General features: G+C 51.8%; 3 protein-coding genes across 3 annotated transcripts; 2 read left to right on the forward strand and 1 right to left on the reverse strand.

Moving 5' to 3' along the window:
• Positions 1–1,486: 1,486 nt before the first annotated feature.
• On the forward strand, positions 1,487–3,945 carry N7459_001021 (grainyhead-like protein; the record flags this gene model as incomplete). Its single annotated transcript, XM_056940206.1, has 5 exons — positions 1,487–1,500; positions 1,574–1,717; positions 1,782–2,315; positions 2,374–3,578; positions 3,632–3,945. 5 exons carry the CDS (start codon positions 1,487–1,489, stop codon positions 3,943–3,945), a joined length of 2,211 nt encoding a protein of 736 aa, XP_056804486.1.
• Positions 3,946–7,650: 3,705 nt separating this feature from the next.
• N7459_001022 (uncharacterized protein) lies at positions 7,651–8,500 on the forward strand (the record flags this gene model as incomplete). Its single annotated transcript, XM_056940207.1, has 2 exons — positions 7,651–7,705; positions 7,860–8,500. 2 exons carry the CDS (start codon positions 7,651–7,653, stop codon positions 8,498–8,500), a joined length of 696 nt encoding a protein of 231 aa, XP_056804487.1.
• A 918-nt stretch (positions 8,501–9,418) lies between these two features.
• Positions 9,419–13,514, reverse strand: N7459_001023 (CLH domain-containing protein; the record flags this gene model as incomplete). The annotated part of the gene is made up of 4 exons (XM_056940208.1): positions 9,419–12,050; positions 12,104–13,068; positions 13,122–13,148; positions 13,203–13,514. The coding sequence occupies 4 exons, from the start codon at positions 13,512–13,514 to the stop codon at positions 9,419–9,421; spliced, it is 3,936 nt and encodes a 1,311-aa protein (XP_056804488.1).
• Positions 13,515–13,640: the final 126 nt, after the last annotated feature.

Consider the following 13,640-nt stretch of genomic DNA (forward strand, 5'->3'; position numbering starts at 1 on the left):
GGCATGCAATGGTTGCCGCGAGTCTTCAGATCTCCCATCACGTCAGGCACCACGGCATGTCTTTTCAACGGTAAATGTTAAATGTGGCGTGCGTGTGGGGGAGCTCGAACCCGGAGATTTGGTAACATTGTCTGCTATCGATAGACGGAATGACTCCGGCTGGTCCCAGCAAAGATCCAGGGGAAAACGCATGCGTAGGGGAGGAATGGTCGTGATGAGACCGTGCAGACGGAAGAGAAAGGCTCGATGTAGATCCTACTTTCCATCTGTCCTACGTACGGTGTACAGCAGACGTGCTCGTCGTTCCGGTCTATACGGTAGTTCCACGGGCGATACACGGCCAATACGCGGTACCGTACCTCTTTCACGTTCGCTCGCTCTGCGGAGCTGGTGGATGTATTGAACCAGGCGAATTTCGGTCACTTTTCTTCTCTTCCCCGTTTCATAGTACTTCCCCCCCCCCCCCCCACCGCATCGAATCCTTAGGACTGGTTTCCATTCCCCGTCCGCGTCTCCATAATTCTTCTTTCCACCCCCTGGTACCAATCATTTCCATTCCATGCTCAATCGAAGTGAATAGAAGTTCGGTCCAGAGCGAGAGAGACGGAAAAAGAAACGACCAATCCGACCAAAAAGGAAAAAAGAAAAAGAAAAAAAAAGCTCTACATGCAGCCCTTGGGGCTTATCGGTGCAAGTGGCGACACCTCTTGGACTCTCTAACCACACCTTTTACCTTCTTCCTCCCCGCCTCGAGCACTGTGGCTCTGTTGATGTCAGTCCATTCTCTGGGTCTGATAGTCCTTTCATCATTGGAAGGCCCCATGGACCGTACCGTCTTTACTATTTCTTCCCTTTTCTAAACACCGTTCCCCATACACCCGTATCCACCCCTCTCTCACCCCTCGTCTCTCCGACTATTTTCTCTCGACCCCCGAATACAAAAGGGGTCTTTCGCAATCGACTCATTCACTCCGACCCTACTCTTGCCCTTGAACGACCTGTTTCTCGAGGAGACCTGCATCAAAGCATCACCCGCAATCCCCGACCCTCCGTCTCGACCTAGTCTCCGCCTTTTATTGAGGCTCGCATGGACAGCACTGCCGTCGCACGCACCTGCTAACAGAGCACCTCTCTCACACTCCTTAAAATCCCTTTCCCCCGCACAACTGAGCGCTCGAATCGACCGGTATTCGCATTGCCTCGTGGAACTCTTCGAATCGTGGAAAAACGGCCGTTGTCCTCTCTACCCGCCGCCGCCCAGACTCTCGCGCGTCGAGCTATAGGTTGCGTATCCAAGAAAGGGAAAAAAGAACTCGCCGCAGAGCAAAGAACCATTGATCACGCAGCTACTGGTGGTCTTTGTTCGAACCAGCTCCGGTCTGATGTGCAACATTAGACACTGACTCTTTTATTCCCTTTTCTCTGATACCTCCCCGACTTTTTGCGTGTCTTTCGGCGCGAGCAACGTCCAGTATATTCGCCCTCGATGTTCCGCAACCGGTTAGTGTCCCTCGCAAAGCTTGGATTTCATGATCCGAAACAGTAGCTAACAATGCCATTTGGTGGTTTCCAGAAACAACACTCAGAAGCCTGATGACGAGTTCATCACCCGCTTCCAACGTACTTTTGCTGATATCGTGCCCCGTCGAGATAGCGACAATGGATCTCATCCAGGCATCTTTAACGTGGGACCGGGCGACCCCATGATGGCGGGAAGGTATGAAGGCCACAACTTGGTTCATTTGGGGATCCGAGCTGATGTGGGCAAATTTTGACGACAGGCCGTCCGGTAACGAGATGAAGATGCAGGACGCCAACTCGAAGTTTCCGAATGAGCGTACCCCGCGAAACTTGCAAGACCTCAATTTCTCGCCTTCGTGGATGGACCCGGGGTCGATGCTCATGGCGGGATCGCTTGCTGGCCAGCACCCCGGATTCTACACCCCCAACTCTGGTGGAATGGGTGCCATCTTCCACAACCAAGCGGGTGACCTTCACACGCCAACAGTCGGCTTGAATATGATCACTCCACTTTCCCTCGCCAATACGATTCCAGGCGCCCAGCCGAATATGGACCAATTCAACCCGCAGTACCTGGCCCAGCACATGCCCGACATGAATCCTTATGTCCAGCAAGCCTCTTACGCACCCAGCGCGTTTATGCATCGCGACTCTTACGACGCCATGGACGAGTCGGGGGATGGTTCCTCAATTAATGATATTGCCGTCGACAATACATCCAATCTGACGACTTCTACCGACTTGTCGGCTGCTGGTGCGGCCTCAGTGGGCATGTCCTTTGCCGATGGCGAACAGTGAGCTTTTTCCAATGCCTCTGTCGTCATTGAACAGACTGCTAACTTGCCCCTGCAGATTGCGCTATAATGTAACTTTGCGAGCTCCAACCGCAATGGTCAAGCACGCAAGAGAAATCCCAATTTCCTATCTTAATAAAGGCCAAGCATACAACCTGGCTGTCATGGATACGAACCCGCCACTGGTCAGCTCCGAGCCTCTTCGATACCGAACGTTTATTCGTGTGTCATTCGAGGAGGAAGAGCAGAGGTCGAAGCCGGCTACCTGCTGGCAATTATGGAAGGAAGGTCGAGGCTCCAGTGAAGCGCACCAGCGCGGAGGAAAGCTTCTAGCTGTGGAATACGTGGAACCTTACCAGGGCGGCAGTGATGATCTGAAACAGCATCAGATCCAGATCGAGCAAATGTCCTTTGATGGCTTCTGCGTGACCTGGACCGCCAACCCAGCCTCTGGGGTCTCTGACTGCAGCATCCCGGTACGATTCAATTTCCTGTCGACGGATTTCAGTCACTCCAAGGGCGTGAAGGGCATTCCCGTTCGATTATGCGCAAAGACAGAGCTTATCTCGCCAGGCGATGATTCCGGTGCCTCTCGAGAGGCGGAGGTTTCCTACTGTAAGGTCAAGCTTTTCCGAGACCACGGCGCTGAGCGGAAGCTGTCCAACGACATCGCGCATGTGAAGAAGACTATCGAGAAACTGAAACAACAGATCGCCCAAGCGGAGATGGGTGGTGGCTTTGGCAAGCGCAAGCGTGGTAGCAATACAGCGAATATGAAGTCCTCCGATCGGTCGAAGGTCTCGAAGCACAAGCGCACTTGGTCAATGAGCTCACAGGACGGTGCACCGGAGAAAATTTCTCTAGAAGATGACCTGCAAGCCAAGCTGGCCATGATGCAAGACATGTTTTCATCAACCCGTTCGGTCAGCATCCTCGCTCTCCGTGGTGATGCGGAGGACGACCCCGACCTGTACCCAGTCCGACTACCTGCTGAAGGCGACTCTGTCAAGATGGAAGGTCTCAGCAGAGTGAACACCGGCGCCTCGCAGTGTATGGAGTCCTCGATTCTTTCTCCGACCAGCAGCAATGTCTCCTTGAACTCGCCACACCTCGGTCCGGCCCAGTTGGCAGGTCTGAAGGATCTCAAGAACCCAACTGCCGTTCCGCGCATCAGCTCGAGTGATCGGGTATCGACGGGCTATATCGAGGCAGTCGATATCGATCCAACATACCGACCTCCCGCGGAGCGGCCCCCTAAGCCAAGTGAGTCTTTCTGCCATACTATCGTTTTGATTCTTGTACTAACGTTTCTCAAGTTGCATGCTTCTATGTCCGGTTCAGTGGGACAGAGCAGCACCCGCAAGAATATTACCGTGCGATCTATCTGACAGAACGCACTGTTCGCGATCTTATGAAGAAAATCTCTGAGAAGCATCAAATCGATCCGGGCCGCATTGTCCGCATCTTGCATGTCAACCAAGCTGGTTTGAGGATCATGGTCGATGACGATGTCGTCCGCGAGCTTCCAGAGGGTCAAGACATGATTGCCGACATCTGCGAATCCCCGAGTTTTAACAGCAATGCCGGTGGCACTCCCGGGTCCCCGATGGAGATTAAACTCATTTACTGAAACCACACTGCATTGAGACACAACGCCCCCCCTGCACGTTTCCTTACGTTTATAGATTGCCTCGTCTTTCTTTCTCGTGAACGATCGTTGCTCCGTTTTCATCGACCTCATCCCCCCGATCTCAATGGCTTGTGAAATCTCTTCCCTTTCTTCATCTTCGAGAATTTCTTTTCGAAGAGTCTGCTTTGTACCTGGCGTGCAATAGTTTTGAAAGGCAAACGTCTCCTTACACTTTCAATATCTTGCGATTTCTTTATAATTTATCTCACCTCATCTTTTCTTTTTGTCATTGGGTCGGTGGTCATTCCTCATTTAGGGCGTTGAATACGGAGATAAAACACGAGTCTCCGGGCAATGATACCCTGTCGTTATATGTTTTTTTTTTCTGAATCCTTTGTGATTTGTCATTTGTTACTGTTATCTCAAGGGCGTTGGCACTCCCTGCGACGGTATATGAGTCGACGGGGGTGCAGTCTGATTTGTTGATATACATCTTCGCGTTCTGGCGGTCTGCCGCCATTGTGCCATTGTTCTCATGATCTCACTTTCTTCTCTTGTTCGATTCGGCCTCGGTATGAAGCACACGATGGTGATACCCCGTTCCATTTCTGAAACCGCTTGAGCTCAACACTGTTGTATCTGTGTATTCCGTCTCATTCAGCGCTCGGCTTCTTTTCTTTGATTTCCACGTTCTTGGCCATGTACGTCCACGGACTGGATCGTTTTGATGCAGAACATTGACTATGGGACGGGGTGATAAATCAAGATTCTCGATGCATAGGTACAGAATACGATGACCTGGCCGAGCCCTCTTGCTCTCTTAGTCTGGTTTCTCCTATATTTCATTTTAAGCAGAGCCACCAATTTCAGGCCTTCAAAGTGCTTCTTGGCGGTTGGAGTAGACTACGTAACGCCAAAATTGCCCCAACACCGAAATCTTCAAGCGTACCACGGGAAAAGACAAGCCCCCTAGCAAGAAGGGCAGTCCCCCGTGTACAAACACGAACAACTGAATCCACGGACCGCACAGCCTCGGGTGGCTTGCGAGGCCCTCTCGAAGTGGAAATACGCCATGACAGGTAACCCACCCCGGGAGCGAACCCAGCAACCAGGTACTGTAACGCGCATAGGGCTGGCGGGAACAGCGCCCCGGGTCAATTTTCATGGCGTGGGGGGGTCGTGGTTCCATGGGTTTTGAGGCCCGCCTCTTACCCCAAGCGGGCATGGCGGGCGGCGCTTTGAGAATCAGTACTGTAGTGTGATTGGTCGGGCTGTTGGCCCGTGGTTGAGAATCAACGAATTCCAGCCTCGGGATCGTCGGGGAGAATGTTTCCTTCCGTGTGCGGCGTTCGGATTTTGTGCAATGTAACTATCATAACTAACTAGTTAGTTATCGCATGAGCCGTAGACATCATCAGTCTCGTTTCGCCCGTTCTGGTCCTCCCCAGCATACGTTATGGTATCAACTCCGCGGAGTGGATGGCTTCTACTGCATCAATGGACGGTTGCATTGTTTCTGGGGAACATTTTCTGGACATGCCCGAAACATGAGCGAGTCAGACACCCCGACGAGGGGTCCGATCAACCCCTGTCTGCCTACGGTTTCATTGCCCTCACTTTCGTTTGATCGGCGCCGAGGTTTGAGATGATTTGCGCCTTCGTTCGCTTGTTGAAGTACCAAGGGTGGACCTTGCTAAGGTGTGCAATGCCACGTAAGCGATCGGAACGACTTTGATATGCGCTATGTTTCGGGATAGCATACTATCATAAACCCCTCCAGATCGACCGTCTTATTATGTACTTTACATTATACCCCGCGCTCAACCTCCTCTACACCGAAGTCCCGGAAACATAGCCCCGCTGCCCTTGCATCTGATTCACGTCTCTTCCTTGCGACTTGCCAAATGAACTTAACCCTGAGTCGCGATCTAGAACGTTCTTCCGTGCCTGCTGATCTCATTAATCAAACCCTTCCCTCTAGCTCATTCCTGCGGTGGATCCTAACAACCCCTCTTGCGACCCCTCCGTTCGTTGTGGGCAGAGGTACATGTGGTCATTGACTTCCCAGCGCCAGTATTAAAACATCTCCAATGGCGCCTCTGATGTCGGAGGCGCACCAGAACCCACCCAGAGAACGCCCTCGACGCCCCAGGCCAGAAATGACGTCATGGACAAGCGGAGTTCCTTGGAAAGCGGAGCCTGTATTATAACCTGTGAAATCAAAAAAACAGCGTTCATATCAACTTCTCCACCATTTCCCGCGCGGGTCGTCCCGTTACGAGCCCTGGCCAATCATCCCCAACTCTTGCTGTTTTACCGTAACGCGCTGCGGGTACCGTATATGTACCGCGAGTATTATTGCACCCGTCCGGCGCAAGAATAATACACTGCCCAAAGTTACATAGTCTCGCCCCGCTACATCCCTGTCCAGCGCTTGTCAGACTGTTTTCCAGAGCTTGTTTTGGGTGTCGTTCGCTGTTTGGGACAGCGCCTCCTGCGATTGGTCCAGCGTTACGCAGGCTATGTCCGAGCATTCATCGCAGGAATGCTGCTGTCAATGTGTGGGACCAAACGGGGATCTTTGAAATAAGTACAGTGGAAACGAGGTCGGAGGGTATGTCTTTTTCTTTCTATCCTGGCTAGACGCGTGGTCGTTGGGCTGTTCGGCTTTGACTGAGCCTTCGGTTGGCAGGGGAGCTTATTCTGACCTCGCGCTGGTCTTGTTGCGTTGAAGCCTGGATATATAGGGCTTAGACTGGGCTTGCTTATTTGTAAATATTAGATGATTAGTTGAGTGACCGAGATATAGTAATAGCACTTAGTACGCTGGTTGGGGCTTCTTTCAGAGATTGTCTCCATGCCTCATCGTGGAATTGGCGTCAAAGACGACGCCTGATATTCTCCAGTCGGGTCATCCCAGTTTACACTTGCGGTTCAAGTATGAGATTGGCCTAGAATTGAGATTGGCCCTTGGCTGTCACTTAGCTTGGCTTTGATCTTATCAGAGATAGCAAGCCATTCGGGTGATGCAGGGAATCTTTATTCTGTATATTCCTAGGCAGTTTTCAGCTTTTTTGTCTCAACTTGAAGGAGCGTTAAAACATAACATACCATTCCCATTTATCTTTCATGCAATGCCTTGCATTGGTCGCCTAGCTGACCCTATGTAGACTGCAAACCCAAGCTTGAATACCTTCACTGATTGCTGTTGATGGCTATTGAGCAGAGGCATCAGATCACTGAAACAGCATGCTTCTACACTCAGCCTCCACTGACGCCTAGTGAGTCCAAGCTACCTGGGAAGGCATATCTATCGCCTCAGGCTGAGGCGTGACCACGTGCCCGCGAATTGTTTCATCAACGGCAGCGACGACGGGACCCCGTGACTGCCTCAACGGCCTCACGCCTTGGTTGTTCATTGAGCTCCTCTTTTTTTGTTTTTCTCTTTGCCATCATCGTCCTCGCGTCTTTCCCCCCCAACCATCCAGTCTCTTAATCATCCAATCGTTCTAAAGTATTCAACTCATCTTACACTCGTTCGTACGATTCAAACCCATCGCAATGGCTTCCTGGAAGCGTTTCCGCATTGCAGTCGCCTTGGCTGTCATGTTTATCGGGACCCTGGGTATCGCCAGCAGTAAGTTGAGCCCCGCTCTACGTGTTTATACCAGTCAAAAGACGACCTGCTAACAGATTCACTTAGATATGGATGCATTCGAGGAGCAGCATCAACTGAACCGCGACTTCCATGCCCGTGGAAGTAAGTCTTGGATTCATCTCTTGATATACCAACAAGTTGGTTGACTGTATTGGTATAGTGGATCATCTGCCGGCTCTGGCCAACCGTCTCATTGCTCGCGGTGAGTGCTTTCTGGGAGGCACATGCTTCAGACAATTTACTGACTGAGAAATAGAATCTCCCGAGACTCCCACCGAAGTACCTCCCATCTCAACGACCAAAAAGCCCTCAGCTTCGACCACGGAGACTGTCCCTGCTGGCAATCTCCCTACCAATGTCTCCTCGTGCTCAGCTACCAGCACTAAGGAGATCACCATTCATACTTCCGTCCCTTCCACTAAGGGGTCTCTATGCTCCACTGAGGCGGTCCCAACTAGTACCATTACTCTTCAGTTACCCTCTTGCTCGGCTCCTTGTACTGAAGAGACTACCATTGTTGTTGGCCCTACCGTGGAATCTTCTCTCACTCTGACTGAGAAGCCTCCCGCTTCCACCAAGACTTCTGTTCAGGCTGCCCCGACCCAGGAAGTGCCTACCACTCTCTGCAGTTTTGTCTCAAACACGTCCAAAAGCGAGACTGGCAAGACTACGGTTGCTTGGTCGGTTTCCTCTACAACCTCTCAACATGCTAATACTGAAACCGGAAGTCCGACCCACTCCTCTCCTGCGAGCACTATCGAAACTACTCTTGTCACCACCACTGCCCATGGTCCTTCGGCAACTGAGGCCCACGCCAACAGTGCTTCCCGAAGTGGACATCTTATCTTCCATTTGTTTATCCTCGGTCTCTTCCTGGTCCTCTTCGATGCTTTGTGAGCCCGACCCAGCCCCTTTCCTCTTCCAGGTCCAGAGGAGCTCAAAGCTCTCTGTTCACACATGATTTCAGGTTGCCGGATAGCTGACCCTTGCCTTTTCTCACTCTCAAGCTGGATGGACCGAATGGACTTCCTCGGCCTTTTGCTTTGCCTTTGCGTTCTTGGGGTACAGCCCATGTTCCCCTGATACTGCATGTATCTCCACAAAGTTTATGACATAGGGGCAGCTTAGTCTGCTCAATCTACGTATTTCTTTGCACTCTACTCCTGTGCATATCCCAAGTCTTCTCTTAGAATGCTTGGCTTCCCTGCCTTGGACCCAAGGTGTTGAACACTTTTGTAGTGTCAATATACCTACAAGAAAGCCCCTGGCGTACCTGTACGAGTAATAGTAACAAGCTACACGACAAACCTTAGGAAGATATTTAGTCTAAGCTCGAGGCACAGTAAGTGGAAGCGCCGCCCCTGTACGATCCGAACCAGCTCCTAGATAAGAGCAGACTTGCTTTCTATTGGAAGCCTTGCATACAGATAGCCCTTCAACTATGAATCTTATGCATTTGTATTGGTATGCAAACGGTGAATAACAAATGCTGGCGCGAGAAGACCGAATAAGAATTCTACCGAGCCCCGACAACGAAGCTGGGAAGAACCTCTGGCTCCTCGCATTTATACAGGACAGGGAACCGTGTTATGACAGCTTCGCGACATGAACAAAATACGAATGCGTTCCAACACGTGATAGGAGCCCTCGGTAGGGGGGAGGCGAGGGCAAGCTCATCCAAGAAAAAAGGTTGGGTATCTCAAAGGAAACAATGGGGCTATACAGGGGCAGGGAGATGCTGCACATGCACACAGAGAATATGGAGAGGCTGGAGAGGGAACTTGCAGTTTGCAGTTCTTGTGTACACTTTAATAATCACACCGCACCTTCGCTGCCAAAAGACTCGATCTTCCTTGTGAGGGCACAGATTCGACATCCATCGCCGATCTTGTCACGCAGAAGTCGTGCTGTTGTCACCTTGGGGCCAACCGTACGTGAGGCTGTTGAAGAGGTGGGTTCGTCGGAAGGAGACGAAGGTCGGGGTGTGCGGTCGGCGGATCGGTTGGGGCTGGTCGCGCTGGATGGTTGTTGCGAGGATTCGGAATGCAAATGGGATAGATGGAAGATATGGCCGCACGCAAACCCGATCAGGATTTCTCGGTCTATAGAGTGAAAGGTCAGCAAGATGACGGGGTAGATTGATCTCAGGCTGAACAGAAACTGACCGTTTGCGTGGAATGGAGTCTGGCAGCCGCTACATCTGCCTTGACTGCGTCCGGCAACCTTCGTTGCAGTACTCGACTCCGATGCAACGTCCTGAGCTTGGGATTTCGTGGTCGCAGTTACTTCTCCATCTTTCTCATCATCTCTCTTGTCCTCTGCGATGCTGAACTTGATGCCTCGGCGTTGTCCCCGGCGCAAAGTGTCCATTCCCAGGGCCACTTCGCTCTGCATTACCCGTGCTGCACCTTGACTGATGCTGGCCTGCAGATCATTTTCACGAATCAATCGAGTAAGACCGTCTCGAAGGCCCTCGATTTCCAGTCCGCTCGGGATGCGACGGACAAGCTTGATGGGATCAATGGCAGTCCCAGCTTCAACAAGGAGTCCATGAATGAACTTCGGCTTGTCCATTGAGTAATCAAGAAGGTCCTCCCAGAGGTCTGGGTCATTCTGTGACTTTGCAAAAGAGATTGCCTGAGACACATCCTTCAGGTCGGACAATATCAAATTCAAGGCCCGTTTCGTCTGGCCCATCTTTGACAACAAGTAAATCAATTCCGGTGTATAGTGGCGTTGTTCGCAGATTGAGGTAGCGGTTTCAAAGGTGTAGGAGATGCTTGTTTGCAGAAACTCCATCAACAACGGCCGGTCATATTCGGCAAAGACCTCTATAGTAGTGTCGGCAAAGCTATCAATCAAAGTCTTTCCTTCGTCTGCTGCTAGTTTGCTCGCTGCATCCCGAGCATGAGCTCCACGGCCTCTTCGTGGCTTAGACGCTTCATGGGGGACAAATTCGCCACGCCACAGAGCACGAAGGTAGAAATAGAGGAATAAAAATCGATTGGCCGCGTTCAACTGTGACACCACGGTCTCAGGACGCACGATGCCCGTATAAGCCTCGCTGGCAAGCAATTGAATTGGTTCGGCGGTAAGTTCCTCTAATTCAGAGATTGGTGCTGATTTCATTTGCTCTTTGGCGACGCGAATCATGATAAAAGCTGGGATGTCATCGGACACTGCGTCAACCAAGCGATGCTCTCGGATCAATGCCATCGCAGTGTCTCCATACTGAAGGCGAATGTAACAATGCAGGGCCTCTCGATAATGACCGCCAGCGAGGAGCAATTTAGCGAGGCACTCAGTCAGGATTCGCCATTCTTCGGAGTCAGCGCGTATCAAGTCGGAGTTTAGCTGCTCTTCGATTCTCACAGTGACGTTGTCAGCGTCGAAGAGCTCTGATGGCCACGTCTCGACCAGTTCTTTGAACCGGTTCAGGTCTCGAGAGACATAATGGTGGAGAATGACTTCGTAAATCACAGCAGGTAGAGAAGGATGCAAGTTGACGGGAATGCGCGGAGTTATCTCATCCAGCTTATCCTGCTTGATGAAAACCCACGCCCAGTGCTCCCATCGGGCGGCATTCTGGAGAACTTTTCCACAAACCTCAGCGGCTTCTTCCCATTTCTCCTCTCCAATAAGTTGTTCAACCCATAGCGCTCCAAGCCGGGCTTTCTCTTGTTCAGCGGCAGATGACTTCGGCCGACCAGCAGTCCTGACTGAAGATCGATCATCAGCGAAAAAATCGCCCAAGCTGCTTTGTGATCTGAGCGACTCCGAGCCGAGTTCAGTCAACTCCGGAACGGAGGCCACGGCTTCAGGGTGTTCGTCGACAAGGTTCCAAGCTTCCTCATAGCGCCCACGGGAGTCCAACCAGGATAATCGGTCTGTAAGGTCTCTTTTCACAGACACGACACAGTCAAACGGGCTATGGATAAATATTTTTGCACCAGGAGCGCCCGACATATCCTGTACTTCCTTGGGGAGTGGCTCATCAAAGGACAGACGTCTAGAGCTGAAGGATGGGGGAACCCTGCCAGAGACTTTGTCGCCACTGCTCGTTGTGCTGCGAATGCTGGCGCCAGAGCTAAACAACCTGGCAGAGTACATGGTAGCATCCAGGAGGCCATGTCCCAAAGCTTCCAAAGCGCCGCGCTGGACAACTTGCCCTCCAGGAGTCTTCCAGGGAGGCAGGACACTCAAATGATAGTCCGAAGAAGCCAAGCCTTCGAAGCGACTAACAGAGAGCGTGTCGGCACTGAGTTCTTCTTTGGTTTCCACGTCAATGATTCGCAGCTCAGGTTCCATGCCTCTTTGTTTATGATGGCGCCTGGGACTCTTCCCGGCGTCCTCAGAAGGGTGATTTTCTGCCTCAATGTATGCGAGTATAACGAGAAGACGAGGTGTGTACAATGAAATGCCAGATATGACACAATCCGTTCGTAAACTGTAACATTGAAGTGAGCATAGCACTCTTGGACAGAAAATAGTGCAACTTACATCGTCGCTACCTCTGCAGAACCATATCGCTTGCCCTTCGAAGATTTGCTGGCCCGATCAGGGTAAACATCGATAACCCACACGGTGCCACCCCAACCCACGACAAGTTTTTCGATATTCTCGGATGGTGCTGTCGATGACACCGTATCGCGTGTCGCGTCATCGTTAGGATCAAGGTTGTCGTGACTGTCCAGCGCAGACTGATCAACCCATTCCGCCCGCGCTTTCCAAACGCTAGCCATCTCTTCCCAGCCAGTTCCATTTGGACGGTCGATGTGGCTGATTCGTTTCCATGCAAATTCCGATTCAGATGATTCCAAATGCAGGTTGGAGCGCATTATCTTGATGCCTTCTTCGTTGACCCAGGTAACGTAGTTTCCCGACAAAGACCACCGAACAGTGCTAATGGCACCTTCGCCGCTATGCAAAATGGTGTCTTTCCCACTGTTACCGCCCAGTCCCATTGACCCCAGCCAGCTCGATGCCGTCGCGGTCGCGCCTCCCATCGTAGTGGCATTTGAACTGGCTCCTATGCGGCCACCGGTTGTCAGAACCAGTTCACCGGCTCGGCCCCCAGATATGAATGTCCTGTCATTCTTGTAGTCTGGAGAGAGCGCGACCGCTTGAACAGGTCTGCCAAAGTTTCGTTTGAGGATATCTTTTGGATCTACCAGGGATAATATGCATACGTTTCCATCAATAGATGCCGATGCAATGTAGATCGAGTTAGATGGTGTCGCCAGAATATTCCCTTGTTGGCTTGGCCTGGACTGGCCCCGAATGCTTCCTGAGCTTGTGGAAGTCCGTGTGGGAGAGCTTTGGTCCTCTGCAGTTTGCTTAGAGGGGACGTCGAGTTTGGGGTTCGAAAGCGGAGGTGGAAAAGGAGATATGGATATGGATGTGACGCTTGCTGAATGTGCATGGTATACACGAAGAGGTTGCAGAAAGGGCAAAGATAGCACATGCTGAGGAAGATCAGTTCAGTTCTACCAACCATACGCCCAAGAGCGACACTTACAATGACTCCATTGTGCGTCCCAACAATCTAGAAAGAGTGTTAGCCAAGTATTTCAGACGCAAGACTTCGAAATAGACACACCATTTTGTCTCCCGCAACGAGGAATGTGCTGGTGGCATCCCCATTGCGGTATATTGATCCCAAGTGCTTAGTGAGATATGCGTATTTGAGCCGGGGCTCCTCGTCCTCCTCTTCGGATTCGTCCTCATCCTGCTCTTCGATGTCCTCTTCAGTGCCAGCGCCCTCGGAATCGGCCTCGCTGTCCTGATGACGTTGATCGTGTTCGTCTGGGTTCGTGTCCGAGGGTGATCGACTGCGCGTAGCGGGCGTGTCGTGCTCCGAGGTGCCCTTGCTAGCACCCGCATTCGCCGTTGTCGCGCCAGGCGCGTCCATGGCGAGTCCCTCGTAGCGCCCGGAGCTCTCAGGCTGATGTAGATCGAGATGCGACAGGGAACGGGACCTTTGGATTGCAGCTAGCTGGGGGGTCTCCAGCCCGGCTGCTCCACTCCCTGACTAAGC

Source organism: Penicillium hispanicum (assembly GCF_028827665.1).
Source record: "Penicillium hispanicum strain IBT 35686 chromosome Unknown utg000001l_segment0_segment0, whole genome shotgun sequence".
In the NCBI taxonomy this organism is placed as follows: domain Eukaryota; kingdom Fungi; phylum Ascomycota; class Eurotiomycetes; order Eurotiales; family Aspergillaceae; genus Penicillium; species Penicillium hispanicum.